This window comes from Dromaius novaehollandiae, chromosome 3 (genome assembly GCF_036370855.1).
Source record: "Dromaius novaehollandiae isolate bDroNov1 chromosome 3, bDroNov1.hap1, whole genome shotgun sequence".
Taxonomy (NCBI): Eukaryota; Metazoa; Chordata; class Aves; order Casuariiformes; family Dromaiidae; genus Dromaius; species Dromaius novaehollandiae.
In genome coordinates, this window is record NC_088100.1 from 72,593,269 (window position 1) to 72,618,576 (window position 25,308).

The 25,308-nt window shown below is 37.6% G+C and overlaps 1 protein-coding gene across 1 annotated transcript in view; it reads right to left on the reverse strand.

Moving 5' to 3' along the window:
• Positions 1–25,308, reverse strand: part of UST (uronyl 2-sulfotransferase) — a 175,194-nt gene that overhangs the window by 100,126 nt on the left and 49,760 nt on the right. The window contains exon 2 of the mRNA XM_026100281.2: positions 9,138–9,181. Within this exon, the coding sequence (XP_025956066.1) occupies positions 9,138–9,181 (44 nt within the window). The remainder of the gene's footprint in view (positions 1–9,137; positions 9,182–25,308) is intronic.

Genomic DNA, 25,308 nt, shown 5'->3' on the forward strand with positions numbered 1-25,308 from the left:
CAAAGGATGTTTATAGCCATTTTAGCATTTTTATTTGTAAAACGGGCCACTTCTGGTGGACTGTAACCCAGATGTTTGTTATTGATGAGTTGACTCTGGGGTGCTCTAAAGCCACTTCCTCAGAGGAACCGATTTACTGAATTTCCAATACAGCTTCTGCAGGTAATAGCCTCAAATCTAGTTTATGACCTGGATGGAATAACCCCAAGAAGCACCTACATGAAGCGCTTTGGGCCAACTCTTCTAGCAGAGCCAGGACAAAATGGAAGTCCCAGGGTGTCTCAAATTACACACAGGCCCAGAATAACTTCTCTGACTGACCAGACACCATGCTTGAGTCATAAGAGGATTCTGTGGTGATACAGAAGCCACGTTTTGGAGGCAATAATGGATGAGGCACTAACCATTCAGCATCAGGTGCTCTCATTTCACCCTTCAGAAACTGAAATGATTAACCTGACTTGCTTGGCCAAACCAGACAAGACACACTGTCCTCTTTGCCTGTAGTTTTGACTGCATCATTGAACACGCATTAGTGAGTTCACAGTCTCCCTTTTTATTAAAGCTTATGGCCATTGCCCAAGTACCTCATCACTACTTACTATTTTCTGATTATACTTCATAACTTTTTAAAGTCGAACTAGAAAACCAGGATTTATGAGCTTGCCTTCAAAATTATCAGGCTTTCAACGTAACATTTGAATTCTTATTTGACTTTCAGTTTTGCATCCTCCACAGCATTCCAAATTCCTTGTTTTTGAGTGTTTTTTTCTTCAAATATAATGGCTAGAAAAAAAAATCTGTTTTTCAGGTCAGATGAGATTTTTATGACTGTTTAATGAGAACAGTTCAGGATTTAAGAATAGCATCAAGAAACATATGATTCATTGTAAAATCATGAGTGTTATTCAACAGTCACAAGCATTAGCAACATCAACTAAAACATTTTATTTGTTGCTTTCACAAGATAGCCTGTCATGCTACCCCTATCCAGAAATGTCCTTCAGAATGGCAGACTTTTGTTTTTCCAGTTTCCAGGTAAGCTAGACTTCAATATTACAATCCAGCACTTCTTAATACACAGATATTCAAGGTGGCACTGGTTTATTAAATTTTTTTTTACCTGGCATTCTATGGAGTCTTGTATTTCTACAACATTCTGTTATGTACAGTAACATCTATCTATCTGAATTGATCTGATACTACAGGGTCCTTGTCTAAGTGGATATGATTGTACAGATGTACTTTCTTCCATGCTATCTTGATTTATGAATACATTCCTGTCACAGAAAGAAGGGAAGAAGAGGGGGATGTTTTGGATAGCTGGAAAATTAAAACTGAAATCTGTAGAAGATATTCATATGCTGTGAAATAACCTGCAAGGATGCTTAGTGGGTGAACAGAAATCAGTTCAATATGGAGTATGGATTATGCTCTAAATTTCACCAGAAACAGACAGATCTTCAAAAGTGGAGACACTAATGCCTTGAATAGTTGTTTAGTTACACTATGAGAGGTAGAACAAAACCTAAAAGTTGCAGAATTGGTGATATCAGAATTTTTCTATTTTGTGTAACATTGGAGAAATTGTTGTGTTAATACCATATGCAATCAAAATCCACTTTTTACTCTGCACTCAAGTCGACAATTAGAGTACAAATCAGAAGATACTCATCAAGAAACAGTTATCAAGCATCTCTGAAATATACTGGATCAAACCTAGAGACTATCATCATTCACAAAATCTGCATCCCTGTTGCCTCTCTAAGCCTTTCAAAATTTACAGGCTGAAACTTTCAGGCTTAGTAAAAACCAAATTCATTACTGTTGTATCTTTTGTAAGATGCCAGCATACACAGTGTCCCTCACGGATTTATCTTCCTGGGACAGGCAGCCAGGCTTGAATTTCCCAAGTCTCTTTTTACTTTTCCATTTTCTATCAGTCAGTTTCCCCATATCAACACATCAAGTATGTCTGACACACTTTTAACTGAAAGAGTATTCAGAAAAAAATAATCCTTCATCTTCTCTATTTTGGGGAACAACAGAATAAAGTTATTTCTCATCCTGAAGATTTTCTATCAATAAATGAATACAAGCAAAACAAACAGAAATTAGTACTCCAGTACTGTTCAGATGTTTTTATGGCCCAAAGCACAGTTGATAGTACAGATTCAATTCTTGCTACTGGCCATATCTCCCTAATCCTAGAGTGCTAGATCACTCAGCTGCTATAGCTTTAGGACGACTCCAACCAATTATAAATAACATACAATGGAACAGTCCTCTGGAAAGCCAGATTTTCTCCCCTTAAATGCTGTAGTTTATAGTAAGGAGAAAACAATTTAAAAAGAATATAAAATAACAGACAATTTCCAATATTTCAAAAGTTATTTTAGATCTTCTTTAATCAAATGAAGAAATATGAGAAATATTGTATCTTTTTTAAAATCACAGTATTTTATTGATTATACTAACCTCAAAAGCTCAGTTATGCAGTGCAATGACACTTCAAACTATGAAGAGGATCACTGCAGTTAAGGCACTTACTGAATTCTCTTCAAATATTTTGGTTTTAGCAACCATTCATTGAGTCTTGCAAGCACAGGAAGCTATTTACTGCATTTTAGTGTTTCTAAATTCTGACAGTTTTTTTCTTTCCAAAAACTTCCACACTGCACCATCAACACATAAATAACTCTTTATTTTACAAGCAGGATAGATTTTTATTATCACTGAAATTAAAAAAATAAGATGACTCCAGATGTAGAGACTTTAATTCTGTTCCTCGGCTCCTACCCCCTTTTTGGCTGGTTCTCTCTGTTTAACCTAGACTGCAGCAAACAGTAGGATGGCTTCCTTTAAACAGTATGCACTATTTGTTTTAGAATAGGTAGTGAGAGCATTCTAGGAACACATCTACTACTATTCATGCTTTTGAACTCAATTTTTAGAATCAATCAAATAAATACGTATCAGAAAGAAAATCATCCTTTTTTTTTCTTTTTCCAACCAAACACTTCACATCTAAGAAATAAATCTGTTAAGACTGTACAGCTTGATAAGGGCAAAATCATCCTCTTAAGTAAGATTTCTAGAACAAGAACACAAGTTCAAATGAAACGGCACACATCCACTCAGAAGAACCAAACAAAGAAAAATATATAGCTCTAGGCTGTTACCTAAGTACTGTTACCAAAAAAATTGGAAAAAATAAAGCTGACATGAACTTGATTGCTATGTTGAACATACAAACTCAGTGAAACGGGGACAATGTTGACATCAACTTTTACACAGCCTTAAAAAAAAAGCGTCTGCTTGACAACTGAGTGTGACAATGCATGGATACAGCATACATCAACTGCTACTTAACAATTCTGATATCTTTTCCCACAGTCTTAATCCCTAAGGGAAATATCCACAACTATCTCATAAGTACCAGACAAGAACTATAATAATGGTGTAAGGGCAATTTATCCACTTTCCAGCTTCAAACTCTTTGCAATCATTTCAATACATCAGTAAAATTCAGTTCAAACCTACTGGTATGCATTTTGGGGTTTTTCTGTTTGTTTTGACCTCATCCTGACCGACAGTCATTTCTGTATTCTTTTAAAGCTTTGAAGTACTGTCACACAAATGTTAAGCACAGGACTTTGCTGATACCTAAGCAGCCACCAAAAGGCATCAGATCCATGACGGGCATACCATAGGAAGACTTAACCAAAAGAGAATAGACTATTTGAAAATGATTTATCTGTCATCTCTGTTCACAGTTCCATTGTACATATATATCACGTGAACCAAAGGAAGACCATATCCTGACGTTCTTACCAAGTTCTCGGGGTAAAAGCTTTCATCAATGACAACAGCAGATTTGATAAAGATCACATCATTTGTCCTCAAAGGTCAGCTTCATCATCTTGGATGGAGGAAAAAAAAATCAGGAAGTATTGCGAAGGAAAGAGACAGCACAAATACTGGAACAAAGTACACCATTTTTATTCACTGAAATGCTCACACATGAAATATATCAACTCAACTTTATCAGTCAGTAATTAACAACTGCACAGGTATTTTTTAAAACATGCTAGTATCATCTGTAGGCAATACTTGGACTCCAGTCTACATGGAAAGGAAAAACAAATGATCATTTTGCAAAAACCTTAAAATTGTTATTTTTGGATGGATATTAAAAAAGAGTGCGAGAGAGAGAGACAGACTCACATATATCTAGGAAATGCAAATGCCTCAATTTAAAGAATTAATTTTTACTGTCACAGTAGGAGGTTAGGCCTGGCTCTATGGTATTCTCTTTTTACACATCACATACTAACATCAGCAAGATGGTAGGCCGGAGTAGTGTTGAGGTCACTGAAATTTGCATCTATCTGCAGAAAAGCACACACAGATCTGTTTTAAAACGAGAGGTGACTGATAAAATAATAGATCTCTGGTCAAGTCTTTGGTAACTAAGGACCAAAGAAGAGCAGTCTATGCTGCAATACATTAGCTTCATACCACGGGAACATTCCCTTTAATAGTCAAGTGAATCTTTCCTAGTGGGAACACTTGAAAAGCTGGCTGAACAGACTTTTACAGGAGAACCAGAACTACATAAGCAATGCTCATGCATAGCAGGGAGCAGAGCTTTCTTACTCTACTTCCACTGAGAAAATTGCTGCTGACACCTTTATCTGGAGGGAGAAGGAAAAAAAAAAAAAGACCCTGATCTCCTGAAATGTAAGCACACTATTCCTTATTCAGAGAACAAGTGCTATTTTCAGTTCTTCCACTGAGGGAAACAAACAAACAAACAAAAAGCTAGTATAAAAAAGCCAGTTTTGGCACCTAGCCATGATGAAAAGCCAAAACTAATATGACTTCCAACAAAACATTATAGACTATGCTCTGCAAAACACCTACAATTCAGTGCATATCAACTGTTGGTGGCCTTCCACTACAGCTAACTAAGCACCCTGGATATTAGCTATCATTCATTTCAACCCTGGACAACAAGTTATTGTTCCTTATCGCAAACATACAGGCATTCCTAGTTATTAAGCATTTTTAAGCAGATATATAAAGTTATAATCACTTTGATTCTGAAACATCCTAAACCTCCCAAATCCACCTTTCATGTTTTCATTTCATTTAGCGCATGCTGTAATTCCCTCTGATGAATACAGCAGGTGCTAGGAAAACATTGGAGAGCTTCCCATAATAGTGCCAAGTAGGGCTGATCACAGTCAAATTCAGCAAGTCAAAAGTATCCTTTCCAGGGTAAGTGCTTTTCAGGATTGAGGGAAACAAATTTAGGGCTTTTGCAACTATGTATTATACACCTTACTAAAGAAAGCTGCATCGTGTCCACTGTGCCTTGTATCACAACTGAAAATACTATATGCAGTGAAATTATTTTAAATGTGGGACTCAGGACTAATTTCTTCTCACAGCTCTTTGTATGTCAAACTAAACGACTGACTGACCACAACCAGCTATCACTCTATGCACAGACAGTTACCTAGTGATATGAATAGAGACTACCTGAATGATAATGATAATTATATTATCAGAATTTAGTGTCACTAGTACAAGCAGAGCTCCCAGTTCAGAGTTGAAGTTGTAAGGAGGGTAAATCATTACACTTAGCCAATGATGCAATGAATGAGATTTACATAACAAGAGCATCTAGGTGCAGTATATGATCCTTAGCAAATATAAAGAAGCATCTGCCCTTTTAACAATCCCCACCCACATTTTGATTAGAACAGTAAAAAACAAAAAATCCAAGAAAAAGCAGCCTTGCACATATGTTGTCCAAGGGATGACCAAAATGTTTGCATCCATCTTTTATCAGTGTTTCTAAACACATGCAAGCACTTCGAAAAGCAAAATATCTGTCATTAAAATTAGGCTACACCCTTTTACTCCTCTGAGCTAAGCACCAAGCTTTCACCAGTGAGGATAATAGGAGAAGAAGCCCCAAACCTTTACTGACTGTGTAAGTAACTAATCAACCATTCACAAAGTACCTACACAATCACCCAATCATTCGGGTAAGTACCTAATCAGCTGGCTATTCTGCACACAGCTGAGCTGCAGCTGGAAGAGCCTGTGCGAACACAGCCCAAAATTAAAGGTTTAGATAGGCAAGAGAAATTTGCACAATGTAAACAGGAAAGAGTGTGGTCTGGAAAAATCTGGATAAAATGCTACTGTGCATTATGACACAATTCCCACCCACAGTACCTTTTAATAGTAATGCAAAATCCCTGAAGTAAGAGGACCAAAATGTCAAATTCAGCATGTAAATCTGAATAAAGTTTTCAAGGTTAAAAACTCTTATCTAGATGACAGCCTCTTCCTTATTGGCACAGCAAGACATTTCTGAATGCTAATGCAAACATGAAAAACATGGGTCTGGAATAAGCATTACTTCATTCTTTCAAGCTGAGGGTTCACTGCGGAGGCTAGACATATGTAACGCTTCTTTTCCACACAAGCTGCAGCATTGCTGGGAAAGGGAAGCAGACTGTGCCCAAATAATAAAGAGAATGTCTTTCAAGGACACAAGAGGGTACTAAAATAATCTTAAGCGTGAAACATCTGTTTAGCTTAACATTTTCCCCCTCATCTCAGCTAATAATGATGAATTTGACAAGCCAATCTTGTCACTTTTGACTATGGCCATTTGCATTTGGGCAGGCAGAAAACATATGAGTAATTTGTGTTCTTTGAGAGCAAAAAACCCAGAAATACATCATTCTTCTTTAATTAGATTGTAGGAACTTTATCAATTTACCAGTAGGAACTTTACCAATTTACCAGAGCATAACAAGTTTCCACTTATTAGCTGGAAGTTACAGTTCCCACGTGCACACAGAGTTTGTAGCAAAATGTGAAGAAACACCGATTATTTTAGCTTGCTTTCACTGAGAACTAAGCGAAACCAAATTGCTTTCCACATGACCCTCCTGCTGACCAAAGGCCACTTGTTTCACCACACTAACTTATACATGTGATTGAACACTTAAAGTCAAGGCTGGTGGCTCTGGATGTGATTACATGGTCACTTTAAACAAACATGAGTGGGGACTGCCACCAGAAAGAGTGGCTCTTCACTTCCACTCGATCTCCAACTACTCGCTCTTAGTGGCTGCGTGAGCATTCACAGTGAGCCACATCAGCAAAATAATCCGGCTGAAAATTAAACCAGAAGAAAGATGCTTTTTCAGTAACCGCTTGAGCTCACCACATGAACACTTATGCCAGCCCAGTGTGAATCCTGCACTGCTAGGGAAGGACCAGCCTTTCCACAGCAGCATGCACTTTCTGGCTTGGAGGGATGATAGAATCTCACCCTTTCTGTGGAGTTTTTAAAATAAGTAAAATTTCTCCTTAAAGGTGTAAGAGTACCGACAGGGTTTACATAAGCACGCAGACATCTAAGTTCCATCAAAACAAAATTACTTGAAAAGTTTCAAACTAAATATAACCACAGCCAGGGCTAATCTATAAATTCCATATTATTATACACAATCACAGAATCTTCCCCCTTTTGCTCTGAAGTTTTACAAGTAACAGCAGAAATACTATATAACTCGGAAAGAAAACTTTCAGAAAAGGTACACTTTTAAGTGTTCTATTTGCACAGCATAAAGACTGCAAAGAAACCCCTCAGTTCTATCCAAATAACTCAAAAAGATATTATACTATACCTATAGAAGTAAAGCAAATGTGGAGAAATTAAAACATGGCAAGAGAACGGCTCTCTTTTTTTGAAATAGCTGATAGCTACTGTACCAAAGGAGTTCTAATGGCCTTATTGTTGCCTGGACAGACAGACAGAAGATATCACCAAATATGGTTTTAGAGAATAACTAAATTAAACCACAGAAATACAGAGTAGTTGAGGTTGGAAGGGACCTTTGGAGATCACTTAGTCCACCCCTCCTGCTCAAGCAGGGTCACCTAGAGCATGTTGCCCAGGACCATGTCCAAACGGCTTTGAATGTCTCTAAGGAAGGAGACTCCACAATCTCTCTGAGCAACCTGTGCCACTGCTCAGTCATTCTCACAGTAAAGAAGTGTTTTCTTATGTTCACATGGAATTTCCAGTATTTTGGTTTGTGTCCATCACCTCTTGTCCTGTCAGTGGGCACCACTGAGAAGGGTCTGCTTCCACCCTCTTCACTGCCTCCCATCCAATATTTACACACATTGATAAGATCCCCCTGAGCCTTCTCTTCTCCAGGCTGAACAGCTTCTCAGCCTCTTCTCAGATGAGAGATACTCCAGGCCTGTCATCATCTTTGTGGCCCTACCAACATGGGGTAAAACAAAACAAACACCCCCGAACGCCAGCTTCCACTTTTTCTTGAAAAAAATATCGGTATGTCGTGCCTTGCCTGAAATGCTGTAAGTGACTTAATATGGTGAGGGAAAAGCCAATGCTGCACAGTTACATTTGACGGGTATCTTACCGATACCTACAAAAGCGCTCTTTAAGCACATTCATTAAATTTATCCCCCTGCTCTACCTGAAATTACTGCACTTTTATCAGAGCCTGTGTTCTAGGACCTGTTGCCAGCAAAAGGAGCATCTTCACTTTCCTTATTAACTCCAGCCATGGCTTTGGGCTGACCTCTGAATACTTTTAATGCTATAACCATGTTGATTCAGAAAATGTTACAGTTAGAGAGGTTCAACAACCCTAGCATAGATTTGTTTTTTCCTGTGAGAACTGAAAGAAAGTGGATCACCAGGAGTGACCAGCACTATTTCCATTTGCAAGCAAATACTTCACAAGAAAAACAGTGACTGCAACAACCAGTGAATTTCCTAGAACAGTTAAGGGAAGTTTGTCCAAGTCTTGTCTTTGCATGAATATGCTGACAGACAAAAATCATCACTAAAATCATACCTCCCCTTGAGTCAATGACAAAAATCCCATTAACTTAATCAAACAGAGACCTAACTCAAGTTAAGAAAGGAAACAGTGAAAAAAGAAGTCAGAAGTACCAAATGCTGTTGATCTCAGCAGGGTTGCTTTGCACATATTCCAGAACAAGCGAACACGTAATTAGCTTTAAGAGAAGAAAAAGAAAGCAATTGCAAAATAACAGCAGCTCACCTTTTGCGGGGGGGGTCCATGGTCATCCAAATAAGTGGAATTTCCTACAAAAAGAAGAAGGGGGGAAATAAACAAAAATCATCCAGTGCAATTTCAAAACTTGCCAATTCATGGAAACAGTGCATCTCCATCCCATTGGTTCTGTGTTGTCAAATATTTCAAGGAAAATAAATACTGTCTGCTTTAACTTTTGCTTAAAAAGAGAAAAACAAAACTAATTTGATTTGGCTACATTTGTGATAGAAAATTAGATGCACACAGTCATTTTAGCATAAAACTGAACAGGCCAAGGTAGCTTAAATTAAATAATCATGACTTTCAATTATTTGCATGACAAAAGTAGTGTCAGCTGCATTCTTGTACATTTTAAGCAACTGAACACAGTCAACCTCAAAACATTTCTTAGATAACAAAATATCAAAGGCCTTCATCAGATTTTGGTCTGATGAAGTTGACAAGCATTCACTCATTCATCTTTCTTCTAATAAGGATTTTTCCCCAAACTCCAAGCTATTTTTTCATTCCTGAACAAAAGTACAATTTGAATGGTAGTTGTATTGAGATGTAAATACATCTGCCAGTACTAGATGCTCTTCTAATTCAGAAGAAAAGCTTCTAAAATTTTTAAATGTTCCTTTTCTGGTTAGTTACAATAAAAGAACCGGCAACAATTTCAGACTTTTTATCCATTCCTTACAAACACGCACACAGATATATAAAATAGACACACACACACCCCCATGCCTGTAACTTTTCTTCCTGAACCCATCTCCTGAAGGATTAAGCAGTTTACCCAGTACCTCCTGGCAGAGAACAAAAGCCTTGTGCTGGTTCTAGAGGTTTCCATCAGGCCGCACATCCTCTCATCTCAATCATCCTCGTATCAAAGACAGCAAAAATACCTTTGTACAACCCTTACATCAGCAGGGAGCATGGGAATAACTTTTACCAAATGTCTGCTAGATATTCAGTTCATGTCAAAATATCCCTGGCTTTGAAAAAGTACCCATAAGCTTGATTTCTGCTCTCAACATATTTTAATTTTTACGGCATGGCACAGTTGCTACTGCATCTACTTAAAAGACAGTAGTACAACTCTGACCCAGTTAAAAAAGGTCTTTTTGATCAAAGTTTCTTGCTCAAATCCAGAAGCAACATATGCTGATATAAACTCACTGCAAGACAGATAGAAGTGGTGAACCAAATTAAGAGTACTGTTTTGAAATCCAGTTAGAATAACTGGATTTAGAATAAACAAGAGAAGAGGAGGGTAAGCCACAGCAAGGAAAATTGCCCATGTTACTCTGCCCCAGCTCCATGCTCTCGGTTAGTTCCCTTCTCCTGTCAAATCTTCCAGCTGTGCTCCTTCAGCATATAAACTAGAGCTGACTTCAGCATCCACAGTAGGCATGATCAGTTTGATAACTTGAACTATTTTAGGTTCATGTTTAAAATGAGTATTTGTTTTCAATAAAATGGAACCTTTTACTGTAAGATTCATACAAGTAAAGACACGAAAATAAAAAAATAATTCAGCAAATGCAGCTGTGATTGAATGGAGCAGGCAGGCTCTGCAGCATTTCTGCCAGTTCCTTAACCCTATGAAGTTCTGCATATGCTCCTATTGATCCTCATATCAAAGAGCCAGGCTTTCTTCCATTTTGCTTGCAAAATAGAGCCCACACTACATGAGCCTTAAAGTGTATGAGACAGTGCCTGAGAAATCTGCAATAAAGTTAGAATATTTCTGCAGAAAACCTATAGGAAAGAAGAACATTTTCTAATATAGAGAGTCCATGAAAAGCATGTTAAATATGACTCCTGAGTTGGGTATTTACAAATTTTACAAACTTAAGAGGGGACACCACTTTGACCCCCTAGTGTTACTTTTCAGATTATACATATCTATGTTTTTTTAAAAACAAAACAAAATCAAAACTCTGTACGATAAATATCACAACAATGAAGGAATACAAAGGTAAAGCCATTCCCTGAACTATCTCCTACTAAAAGGTGACAAAGAAGTAAAAAGAGAAAAGTTGTGTAGTAAAAGTCAGGGACTTAGAAATGACTACCATAAACACTGAAACCAGAAGTGATAAGCTAGAGTGTTTACCATAACTACATCAACATAACATACCTAAGATGGAGAATGTTATTATGCAGCTTTTAAATGTGCAGCTTTTAAATGCTCTGGCACAGAGAATACTTAGAATATTATACAACCTTGCATTTGACATAACTAAGTGCCAACGAGAAAATGCTTTCTGTGGTGGAAACAATAAAACAGTAGAAGAAGAGGTCATCTGTTTTCATTACAAATGTAGTCCAAGGCCCTGAAGCAACCTATTTCATTAAATTATTAAGATGACTTTTCTGAAGTCCTTTAATAAAGCATTACTAAAAACATCGTTGTTCTTGTCGGTCTCCCAACAAGACATTTCTAGCTTTCGTTTTTCTGGAGAGGAATATTTTTTCTTAAATCAGCCTATAATATTTTCTGTCTTCCTTTTAAAGAGTGAAAGTCTGGATCATTAGAAACAACAAAACAGATACAATAATCAAGATTCAAGCCCCAGTGGTATTATGCATTCCACAAAAATGCTCACCGTCACACTTGCATTGACTGAATACATGCTTCTGCAGCATCCATCAGAGAAAAAAGAATTCTGCTTTGTTACAGAACATGGTGAGTATACAAAAGCAGTCCAAATATTTTCATAATTTATTGTCTTTGAGGTTAAGTGAATCAGATGTATGTAAGATCTTTGGGGAAACCTTGTGGTTATGCTTTTTTTTCTTCTTGGAATCACTGAAGTGTGGGGGTTTCTGCTTGAAGGAAGCCAAGTTTAAACAGAGAAAAATGGTCAGTTACCAGGATTAAGGACAAACATTACTGTGTCCTGTTCATAACCACAAAAGACAAGAATAACTGCAATCTTGGAAAAAACCTTTAAAAAAATGACTGGAAAGTATAGGAAGGGATGGTAAATGGGCTTATGCGTGTTACTGAAGACTCTTTCATAGCAACTGGATCATTCCATTTGAACAATTTAGATATCATGCGGAAAGAACTGAGCAGGGATGAAGGGAGAAAGCCAACATGGAAAATATGGAGTTTTTAGTATTTTCCTGGAGCAGGGTTTTCCCTCAGGGGCAATCATAAGATGCAGTCTAAGGGAAGCGGGACTCAGCAACCATTGAATTTTGTGTCAGCTGAAAATCCCACTTTGTTCTCTTCACTTGGTCATTGTCTCAAACTTCTCATCACCAATACAATCTTTATTGCCTTACCTTCCCTTAGATCAGCTGATACATAAAGGAAAGAAGTAGTTGAATAGTTGTCTGATGCATTTTCTGGTTTGGAAATCAAAGCTCTGAAGAATGACCACCCCACCCTGAACCCCTAGTTATTAAGAACGGCACCTTCAAAATAAATGCAAGTCTTGCCAGTGACTAATCACAACAGGATTAGTTCTGCTCTGCTTCCGGCTGAATATTATTTAATCAAGAATTTGAAAAGCCACCCACAATCAGAATCACCCCATGTCTCCCCATTGTCAATTACCATTTTATTCTGCACAATTTCCTCACTCCTTTCTCACCACCATGAAAAATTTCCCACTCCTGAAGCCACTGGGCAGGTTCCACCAGTCAGAGAGTTAATTCGAACAGGATGCCCATGCTGATGGCACATCCCTCTGCCAGAGAGGCCTGCCAGAAGAGACAGGACACTGGGGTGCTGCAGCGCTCCTCAGCCTTCTGCATTTTATGGGTCTCTAAAACTTCTTTCCAGAAGAGCAGCTGGCATCTCTAGAAATTTCATAGATTTTTACACATCTGAAATAAGATGATAATATCATCTTATAGTCATCATTTCATGGAGCCCTTTAAGGATTTTACGACCCAAGGGCAGGAAGGGGGCTAGGGACTTTAACTTGAAAACTAGCAGCTTAGGACACCAATGTTGCCCAGCTGAAATTCAGTCTTAAAAGAAAAGAAATTGCTGAGGTCAGCAGAGCCATACCAGCCTTAAGAGAGGGAACTTTCTCAGGTGGGCAGAGACTAACCTTGCAGCCCCCTCACTGGCTTGTCTGTGCTGGAGTACAAGGTGACTTACTGCAACTTCTTCCACAATATATAAATAGCCCTATAACTACTATTGGTTTCCTCAGTATAAAACTAACATCCTGTCCAGATTTTCTTTTTGAGGATTAACAAACCAGTATAATAAGCAAAAATTTTTTTGACACTCTGAAATGGAATTTTCTGTTTCCTTTCTTGCTTTTCAAAACCCTTTGATTGTTCCTCCTTTCTTAAATCATAAATACCAAGAAAAAAAAATCATACATTTAATTCACTCTACATCATTGCATGCAATGAAGAAAAAAAAAAAGGCCGGAACACGGAAAAAATACCTTGTTGGCTTTATTTCCTTGCCAGCTGAACTCTGAGTATAGTAAGATATAATTCAGATTTGTTTACTTAACAGTTTTATATTTCTAATACAATTACGAGGGAAGTTGACACACTCAAGCAGAGTTTTTGAAAACTTACTGATAATTTTGCAGCTGCAATTTATATAAAAATATTACCAAAAGGGTTTATATGAAGGGTTTATATAAATGTAGGTTCTAAATCAATACAGACAAAAATTCAATCACAGAAAGCATTTAAATGAAGAAAAATATCATTATGAAGAGAGCCAAAATGAAAAACACTAACTTTCTGTATCTTTATCAGTTTGTCCAAAGCTACTAGTGTTTATACACTTGCCTTTTAAAGTACACAGACTGCAGAATTAGACCCATCAGTAGATCAAATTCTTAGGAAAAAAGTCCACATCATTTGATTCTATTACATTCAAATGTACTGAAAGGTATAATAATAAATAATAGATGAATTCAAAACTTTCAGCAGTTTAGTTCAAATGAGAAACCAAAGTTCTGATATGACCCCATCTAACCAAATGCTGTGATTAACTGCAAGCGCTATGATGGAAATAACATAGACATTGGGTTATCTGTGATATTCCTGATGTTTTTGCTTTTGCTTCTACCCTGTAATGACAAACTTCCCAGCCAATAATTCTACAAGGTAAAAGACACATTTTAAAGAACATTTAGAAGTTCTGACTAGACGAAATTGAACCTAAATACAGTTTGATAACGAAAACTCTTGGATAAAACTGCTCTCAAATAAGGACAGAAATCCTTCTGTCTTACAATCGCACAAGGACAGGACCAAGTGGCCTAAAGTCAGGAAGTTCAAATGCTTCCTCTTATAAGCAACCACTTTGTTTTCTTCCTATGCACATATCAAGTAGTTTTGGTCTGAGATTTGTCCTGGGAAACTTTTCCTCACACCTCCCCACATCCATTAGTAGAAACCTTCTTCTAGTCCTCAGTCTGAAAGGATTCATGACCAGTTTACACCTACTTTTTCTTGAACTTGCACTGGCCTTTACCATCTAGAAGTCTTCATCCCACAATACATACTGGCTGCACCCAACATACCTATGATAGCAACCCTACCATCTGCGTTGCTGGTCTAAACATGCCAAGTTCTCATCCCTTTTCTATTCTTACAATTCTTGTAGACCTTCTCTAAGATCCCTTCAGATCCAGTTAATCCTTATTGCACAGGACTAATGCCCACCGCCTTCCTGATTACACCTGACCAGAAGCTGCACATGGTCCTCCCAGTTTGGTCATGTCCAACAAACAGGGGCAAGCAGGAAATGGGGAAGGTGCACGTTACACACAGACTTCCTCCTGCAAAGAGAGCAAGCTTGGGAATGCAAGACTGTTAAATTACAGATCCCTTCTGAATGGTGACAGTAAGCTTTTTTGCAATACATCTGCTACAGAAAGGCAACAAACATTTTCACAGATGTCTAGGCATACGTTTCACTTTATTTTTTTGTTTGGCCAATAAACCATTTTATTACTACTGGGGGAGAGAGAGCAGGGGACCAAAAAAAAAAAAAAAACCCTAAAGTAATCAAAACAGATATTTTCCAGCACTCAAAGAAAGAACAGACATGCAGCTTTCATCACCAATGCAGTGCAGAGAAAACCTAATGACCAAGACATGGGGCACCATTAAGCCAGTCTATTTCAATTTCTCTTGATTGTGTTCCTCTACAAGAACAAACACTGCTATCTAGCTCTGCTGCCAGCTAACTCCTTGCTAAACATACTTCAGTGCTGCATTAATCTCATAATCTTCACTTTGTTTTTCAGTTGGTCCTCAGTTTCTGATTTCTGACCAATACTCAAGAAATAGTGGGAAATGTGAAGGTGAAAAAATTACCTGAATGACCACCATGGTGAAACCATAGGAAAAAAGTGTACAATGAAAGATAATGAACTTCAGAAAAGCAGACTTGAGAAAATTTTAAAAATTGCTCTGCAAGCCCCCCCCCCCCAAAAAAAAAAAGTTCAGAAAAGCTAGCAGTTTCACAACCGAACTGCCACCCATTCAAATCATACAAATAAAAAGACTGATCCATTACTTTATTTCCTAACTGGCTAAAGTGAGAAGAAGTGGAAACTCTGTCAAATTACCAAGGCTGAACACAAAAAGAATTGCTGTAGCATAGAAACTAAGTCAGAGAGTAGCTAGATACATTTGACGTTTTGAAATCAGCCAGACTTAATGACATTCAGGTAGCATATTTAGACAACTGGCTGTGGCAGTCTGTATTGTTAACATCTTTGAGAATGACGAGAAAATGAACACGTGAAAATCCAGTTGAAAGACAATAACCTGAAAGTAGTTATCAAAACCTAACCCTTTTAAACTGGAAGGATAAAGCATAGAAAAATGTTGCAAGTGCTGTGGTGCTGCTTTAGAACAGACAGGTAAGTTAAATCACCTCCTGTTCCAGCCTTGCTTCTTTTTAGGGATTTTTTAAATCAATCAAGCTTCCTCAGGGTGTTGTTCTGGGCCCTAGCATTCAGTGGTCTCACTCGTGCCTTGAAAAACACATTAGAGAACACTAATATTAAATTTGCTAACAATACCAAGATTTGATACCTGCAGAAACTTTGGAGGGAATAGAGTCAAAACAACACTGGTAAGCTAAAGAAATGCCCTGAAAACATAAGATGTAATACAGTAAAGACAAATAGAAAAAATTCAAATTCATAAAAACAGAACAGGAGAAAAGACTGTGGAATGAGATAAGAGGAAAGGAAAACTAATTTGCTTCCTTTGGATTTCTTTAAGCAGTTCAAGAAAATTCTTCAGGAAGATCCTTCCCTTACAGCTCAATGTACAGTGATAGTTTCACCAGCTTAGTAAGAAGTCTATTTTAATTTGTCTTCCAATTAAGAACCTTTTTAGTGTTTGGGGGGGTGGGGCGCATGTCTTTTCCCCCCTTTTCCTCCAGTGATAGACAGGTGGCAGAATATTTGAAGGCCATTTGCCTTCATCAGAGACAACTTTTTACCACTATCCTACAGAATACACCACATACAGAAGGAAACTGTGAGGCAGAAGGTGCTGACAGAGTCATGATGCTTTCCTTCTTAATGCTTATGTTCTTCCCTAGCCCAGTGAACAGTACATCAAATTCAGGAACTTCCAAATTATCATTTTAAGTACAGGATGGCAATTCCACAGACAAAATTTCTCTTTACAAGACTCTCATTGCCAAAGTGATGGCAATTTAAAGATGTGCTGGAGGGCTGGACAATGAACATAACAATGAAACTAGAAGGAAGACGCTGTCAAGTGCTAGGCCTTTTATTCTCGCTTCACTCTGCCAACAAGACTTCAAACCCCAAGGGACCCGTATGTGACCACACACCTTCTCAGATGATACTGTTCTCAAGAGTTTCCTATTACATCAATATCAGCCAGCAGCTGTGGTCTTCTGCATGATATTTTTTCCAGAAACAAGGGTTTTTATTTACTTACTTAAAAAGTTAAGCCAGCTTGCAAGTTTTACTCCTGCTCATTGCATTTATGTAGATCTTTTCAGACATTGCTCTGTCTTTTCCCTCTGCACAGGCACTCTTGGAAAACAGCAAGTCAATCAATTGGAAAATACCCAGCTGGCAAGCCTCCAGTTATGCAAGGAAAACTTTTATCATTATTAAGTACCACAGTGCAAGTGCTGTCCAGCATGGGTTGTTTGGTTTGAAGCTCCTGTCCCTGGCTCTGCTTGGAGACAGACTTCCGAGAAGCTGCCTAGGTCTGTGGTCTGACCCCAGCAGCACCTTCCTAGTCAACAATTGTTCACACAAAGGTCTAAAGAATTCTTTGTATTTCTGTTGTGCTAAAATCATACAGGTTTTTCTTGTATATACGCTTCACAACATCCCTCAAGTCATACTATTGCTATGATTTTGTCACACTTCTTTATAGAGGCACCTGCATTTAGGATAATGGATGGCCCATATAAGGGAGCCTTGCAGGGACAGGTTGTGAACCTTTAGGTTTTTCCTTTCTTTACAGTTCAGGCTCTCTTTCTATCTGATCTTAAAAAGACAGACAACTGAATGTAGTAAAGGAGCCCTTTTACAAGTCTGTCTCCTTCTCCTCCTCTCTGCCAATTTTTTGTACTGTGAGAGGATCAGTGTAAAATTCTCCCCTACACTTACAGACCTCTTCAAAAGCAAAAGCACTCTGTGTAACAAGTGCCTATCTTTATGTTGCTTTCCTTTTTGAAGATAAAATTAAAATAATTTACAAATTGCTTAATCATTAATAGTTTCCCTTCCTCAAATGGCTTAACAAGCATAAAGCATTGAAATAGCACTTCTTGCCAAGGTCTGTAAGAAGGCTAAGTTTGCAAAACAGAGCATATAAATAGGTCAGATAAGGAACATACTGTACCTAAATGAACTATTTCTTCTTTATGACGCATTAGTATAAAGTTTTCTTTTTCTGTATTACAAAAAAATACTAAAACTTCAGATGTTTTTCTAGACTTCAATGTGATTTAATATAAATATTTTCCATCACTATAAATGCTTTGGCCAAACTGCTCAATTTTCACACTATCCAGCTACTGGCTTTTGCTCATGAAGACATTTTAACTCCTTTCTACCTGTGTCTCAGATAGATTTTTTTTTGGTGACAAAAAGACTTTTCAGTGGAAGTGTTTCACATTTTTGGATATCTATATAAAGTTGTATGTTTAAAAATAATGGGCAAGATTTAACAACCATATAGCACTGGACTTTGTTTAAACCTGCCTTTCCGTTTGAACAGCCTTTTATATCCTACAGCTGTAAAAAGACAAAATTAACCACATTCCTGTCATCTCAACTTCTTGCAATATATATCTTCAACTTCAGATTTCGGTTTTTACTGAATAATGGGCTGCTTGAAGAGTCAGCTTAGCACATGGTAAAAGTAACTTAAAACTCAATGTTTCTGAAAGAGTTTCCCACTTCTACATAGCACTGCAAGAAGCCAGCAAAAAAGTCAAGGTTTAAAAGATCAGTTTTCCTGCTTTCTGCCTCACTTCTCATGACCTTAAGCAATGTACTAGCCCATTTTTGTACTAGCTCATGATTTGTTAGAGGGGTTTTAACATCCTGTATGATGCTCTATGAAAAAAATAATTTGACATTGGTATAAAACTTCTGTTCTTCAAAATCTAATCCTGTCCTTAGTATTGAAGGCTAAGATCCACAACACATACACAAAGCTTACCTGTATGAAACAGGTAACATAATCCTCAGAGCTTGCATCAACTCATAAAAGTATACAGCAATAAATATCAGTATGTACTGATGTTTTCCCCCAGATTGTAAATAGCAAAGATTTGACCCTCAGTTATTAAGCAAAAGTATTCAGTATTCTTTTAATTTTCAAAAGTTTGAGTTAAAATATTTGAAGATAAAGGACACATGAGCAGTTTTCAAATGTGTTGATTAACTCTTGCAGTCCTCAGCTCTCCAACAACCGTAAAACTGCCTCTCAGAAATGTCAACAATGATGGGATCTGCATTAACATTTGTATATTAAAAAAGTAATGACACTGAATAGACTGTCATACAACCACACAACTAGTTCCATGGACTTCAATATAATTCTTCAAAATGGTATTATTTTTCTCTTGCTCTCTACCTGTCCTAGAAACATTTGCTGTCTTTATATACTACTAAACGCTTGCTCCTACTGGTCAGGAATTTAACTTGATGATGATATTAAGAAGGTCTAAAATGCATTTTGACTCACTTGGATAACTGTTTGTTTACTTAGGACTGTTCTTGGGTACTTTGACCACACTTCTGCACTCCAAGATGCAGACATTCACTACTGGTAACAATTACCTAGGCGTGCTCTTTCCTTTTATATCTTTTTCCTGTGTTTTATTTAGCTTGGAGAACCACATCAGGATGTCACCACCAAGATGTGGTAGTTTAATAGATCTCTAACTGCTGCTCACCAGCCTCCTGCAGACCATGCTTCTTATAAGAACTATCTTCAAATACATGAACAACATCTGTGCTATGTATCACCATACAGTAACCATATCTAAATTCAGCTTCTCAGTGTGCACACACATGCACACACACACACAGAAAATTTCAAGTCTTTTGAGTTTATCTATATCCATATGTTGGATACTACACAACTACACAAATATATATCAGCAGCAGTCTCTCTGTTTTGTATGAACAGTTGGGAGACTGCTAAGTAATAATGAAATCATCTGTTCAAAAAAACCTAAAACAATGTAGCAGTTCAAATGGATGCTTATGGAAGGGCAGTATAGCTGAGATGTATTACGGCACCGCATTATTAGGTGTTGTATTATTATTATGATGTGCTTGACAGCCTACTTTGTAAGAGTAATAATCCTTTTTTTAATGACAGACCATAATACAACACTTCACTTCTGCTGAAAGGTGAACATACACTTTTTGTTCTAATCTAATACAGCAGGCATAACAGTGCAATTCTGCAACACTTCACAGGGTGATTTCAATGGCAGTATTTCATTTCTACAAATTCCCATTGAGCTCTGCTGAGATACAGGGTAAAGAATATTGAAATGAACATTTAAAGAGCTGAAAAATGCAATTCTTTATCTTTTATTCTGTATTAGATTCTACACTTCTCAGAAAGATTACATTTGGGTCATGAATAATGATAGAGAAATCTGTATTTCTTTTTTATTTTTTACACCCTCTGGATCTAATCCAGGCTACTGTTTTATGTTATTTAACTGCATATTGCAGTACTTGTTAACAGGAATCTAACAGAAGTTCATGAGTAACTACCGAACACGAGCTCTTCTCATCTTCTTACAGAAGAAGGCATGAAGAATACGAGAAACTAATCTTACACAAACTGAATACATAAAAGAATCTTCTCCCATATTACAAAGTTTATGGAACCATGTTTTTCTGTATATTGAAAGTTTAAACACTAACTTACACATAATTATAGATCAGTGTACTCTTATGTGCTATATTTTTTCTTAAGTAAAAATATTCTTAAAGGCAGTATCACCCAGATCTCATTCATTAATTTTCTTATGTCCCTTTTCATTTGGGATTTCTGTTCCTTTACAGGAGAGGTTCTGTAAGTAAAGTAATTCTGCAGTTAAATTATTCAGTTCCCCTGTCAGCAGCATATTACAAAACTCACTTCTCCTAAGTGACTGGCGGTCTTTATTCAGGAGATGTACAATGGAGATGTGTTCAGACAATGACTGCAGGAACTAAATCAAATCTCATCCTATCCATCAAAGTGTTTTCTCCTCAAGGTGTCTGTTGGTTTTTTTTTTTTTTTTTTTTTTAAACATCTACGTTTTTAAAACTAACAGGCTGGATACCTCACACCTTGAAAGAGGCCATTTTCAGAGCGTTACATTCTCAGAATTTCTGAAGCCAGGTACCTGGTGTCGAAGTGGTTACCTAAAAATAAAGGAAGTGAGCATCTCCAGATAGACAAACAATGGTCTACAGTGTAAAAACCATCAGGATAGAGAGACAAGTATTGGATTGTACCTGCAGTACTGGTATTTCAGAATGTTATTAGTTCCTCGTGGATAGTTTAACACTTCTGTGGATTGCTCTGACCCCCAATCCAAAGACTTCCTGAAAAATACTGATCTCTGATTCAAAGGAACTCTTGCGGGAAAAGGATTCTATTTCAAATAACATCTAAAATGAGTATAACGTCAACATCAAATTTGTTTCACTTTGAATGCAGCCTTCGCTTTAAGCTAGTGCAGTAGACTGAACTGTGCTGCCCCAGCAGCAGACACCTTCCATTTGCTACCCTTGCCATGAAGGTGAAATAACCTTCTGCCAAAGGTTGTAGCAGATCACTTAGGACTGCAGTGTTTGAGGCCTGACAAAGCTCTAGGCTTTGGCACACATGCCAGGGCTTTTGTGGCTGTATTTTTCTCTCTAGGCTTCAAAAATTCACTCCAGGCTTCCTACCACAAGTCATTACCTTCCAGGTCTTGATGTCCTTATGGATCCACTATCAGCAGCTCTTATGCTACGGTCAGCAAGTGTCAACTCCTCAGCTTCCTCTGAACTCCAAACAAAATACAGCTGTGAAAATACATCCTCTCCGCTGTTGCTGCAATTTCATACAAGCCATTTTAGAGGTCTCCACTGTTTTCCTCTTGCTTCCCACACCAGTTTCCACTGTATATTTTGTTATATTATTTACCAGTCAAGAGCTTTCCAAAACTTATTTTTGTCAAACACTGAGCAACAATGTAATTCCCCTAGCTGCCTTCTCAGAAATAGTAAATTATTTTTTACTCAAATTAAAATAAATAGTTTTATAAAATAAATAGAAAAAAAAATCAGCCCAAGACCAACTTCTGACGCTGCAAACAAAACAAATCAAACTGCTAAAAATTAGGAAGTTGAAAATGGGGCTTTAAGGAGGTAGAAGCCTTGACAAAATGCTGTGGTACTGGGATTACCGATAATTCAGATTTCAGAATTCACTGGTGTATTTACTCGGACTGAAATGTGCATTCACAGCCAAGGCAGAAGCAATAAAGTACTTCAAATGACTCAGCTGGGCCTAGAACTTCTACTCCTGTGCCAGGTACTTTTCCTCCCTTCTTTGCAGTCCTTCTTTAAAATAAGACACATTTCTGTTGCCTCAAACATCTCTAAGAATGATTGTTTTCTTTAGATAGAATCATCTTAAAATCTGAAACATTGTTTGAGACATTTTGTAAGACCTATTATACAAGTAAACTGACCCAAAAGCCCTGTGAAGAGTTACTTTAATGCAGTAGTTATTACAAAGCCATTGGAGCAACTGATGGAATAAATTTTACACCAGCAGTGCTTGCAGGATTGAGCCTTCAGATTAGCACCTCTTTGGAAAGAAGATACAACCTTTTGAAATGTTTTTATAGTGTCCAGCACTCACTAGCTTCATAATTAGTTAAAACATATCAAGCTTCAAACTTCACTAAGAGTTTATTGTTCGTTTATTTAATTCCAGTGCTTTATAGACTCTTGCAATTTTTACTGTTTCCCTGGGATGTAAACAAGAGGTGCATTCAGCTCCAGAGAAGCCCTGACATACCCTGCCATTTTAGTTCATGGAAACTTAAAGAAAAAGGCATAAATATGGTGCTGTCAGCTGGAAAATGTGGTGAGTGAATACAAATAGGATTTTGCACAGACAGCTATATGAGGCTTATATAAAACTATAGTATTTTACAACAGTCTCACAAGACTCAGGTTCCCACATACCACCCTGGGCAGAAACCAGGGTAGCCAGGTTTCTTTTGTTTTCTTTTTAAAGCAGACGGCCTGGCACATGAATCACAGCAGGAAACCAGTGCACACACACCAAAAATAAAAGCAAAAAACCTGCACAACGCACAGAACATTCTGCCTAAAACTTGACAGCAGAACTGGGCAGGCCAGCTTTGCTCTCATAAATCCTTCTGGGTTTGATTTGTTTGCTTCTCTCCTTCCCCCTCTCATCCACTATTTTAAAAGTTTCTTTAGGGTAATGAAATCATCAATTATTCTACGTATAATTTTCATGGGAAGGACTTGTCACTTGATTTATCATTTCATATTAAGCTACCAGGTTTCTGCTTGGGTTGCGAAGGATGCCAGCATGTTCAGCATACCCTCTTCTCCCACCTCCAGTCAAGTAAAAGATTTCAAGGCCTTCTCCTTGTCTCTACCATGCAACAAACAGTAGCTCTGATGACTTTCTCCATTTTTATAATGCAGTCAAATAACAGGATACATTTTCAACCTGCGTTCTCACGCCACTCACTAACTATTTAGTCAAATTATAGTACCACAACTGAAAGCTATTAACTGAAAGCAGTCACCCCCTTACGAATTCCCTGGGAGAAGAAAAAACAAACAAACATGGATATCGGCACCTCCTCGCCGACATTGCAAAAGCTGAGCCCTGCACTGTGACCTCCAGGCAGCTCAGCCACTGAAGTGACAGGGACGCAAAAGAAAGCCCAGGCTCCGTGCAAAACGCCACTCTTACCTGAAGTGCTCGGTTTAGGTTCTCAGCCTCTTCCACTGCCACTGCCAGCTCTGGGAGCATGACCAGCAACAGCTTCATAGCCAGACCATTGCTTTTAAGTGTCTACACAGCATGAGAGAGAGTGTTCACAACTGACAACATTTGCAGCTCTCGGGAACCGCGAGAATTTTAGTTTATGTTGCAAAAACACTCCAAGTTACTGCGAGAGCTAACGCAGGAAAAGGTCAGTGCTGATGAGTCCCAAGAAATCTGGAGCAAAACATTCCAGCATCAGGTGGATCCCTCTCCTCTACTTTTACTGAAAATGAATTGGCAAACTGAGATATTAGCAAGCTGAACAGTTGTTAAGGAGTTTATGGACTTGCATAGGTGTTTCTCCAACTTGTAGATTGAGCAGAGCCAAGCTAATACATCAGCTGACATAGATATCATCTCTAGGACTAAAGCAGATCAAGCATGAGAAGCCAACGGGTTGTATCATCACATTGGCTTATTCTGCTCTAGCCACAAACCACTAGAAAAACAATAAACAAAACAAAAACACTGTTTACTCAGGGATTCCTTATGTTAATTTCTCAACAGTTCTGGAGAACAGATACACAGGACATGAGAAGCCAGATGAACTTATAAAATAATTTTTGCTGGAAGCTGCTGCTGAAATCAGTGGAAACTTTCTGGGCTGCATAAATTTTGTTCTAAGCAGAATGCTTTCTCCTCTTAAAGGAAGGCTGATTTCCTGCAGGAACCTGAGTTGTTCTAAGATGGACATTTCTGATACTTACATTTCATGTAACATTCTGACAAAATTAACACAAGAATACCAGATAGTCAAGGCATGCTTTCCAAAGTATGCACAAGCAGCTTCCACATGCAAGTAAAAAGTGACTCTGAAAGTTTAAAAACTTGAATCTGTTTAAATTACTTTATACAATATTGCTAGAATCAGCACCAACTTGACAGGAAAAGAATAAGCAGCATCAGAAGTAAATACTGTAATCTGGGAAATGTGATTTCATACCATAGCTAACTCCTAGGAATAACTTAGTCACTCAAAGATCACAAAGGGGAAAGTAGTTTTACTCCTCCCAATCTCTGACCAATATTCTGGAGAAGCTAATGTTTCTGTTAAAACGATCATAGAGAAACAGGCCTTTAGTTTCAAAATTTCTTTTCAGTACTGAAATAAATGAAAGCAGTTCACACTTTTCAGGAAATTCATAAAGCTGCACAGAAATGTCAGAAATCCAGTTACAGTTTCTTCAGTGATTACAAAATTCTGCCATTACAAAGGAAAGAATTGCTTAGCATCATATCTAACATAACACTGTTTTCACACAACTGAAATTATACTTTTTTATTTCTATGCAATCTGTCATCCAACCTGTTTTTGATTTGAGTTCAGTTTTTTAGTGTCCTAGTTAGTACTCAAAACATTATGCAATTTTGGCATTTGGGGCTATTTTTCTACAGGGTTGTTAGTTCCACATTTTTCCAAATTTGACTTACTAACTGTCAACTTCATTTTTCTGGGTCGTTCTGAGCTGCATCTCTACCCTTACCAGCTTTTGCAGTATCTTCACTTCAGAATCATCTGCAAATACAATCAAAATGTTAACTTTCCACTTTCTAAGCAATAATGCAGATGTTAAGCAAAACCAGAATACCGATCCTTAATAGAAACCTTCCTTAAAGT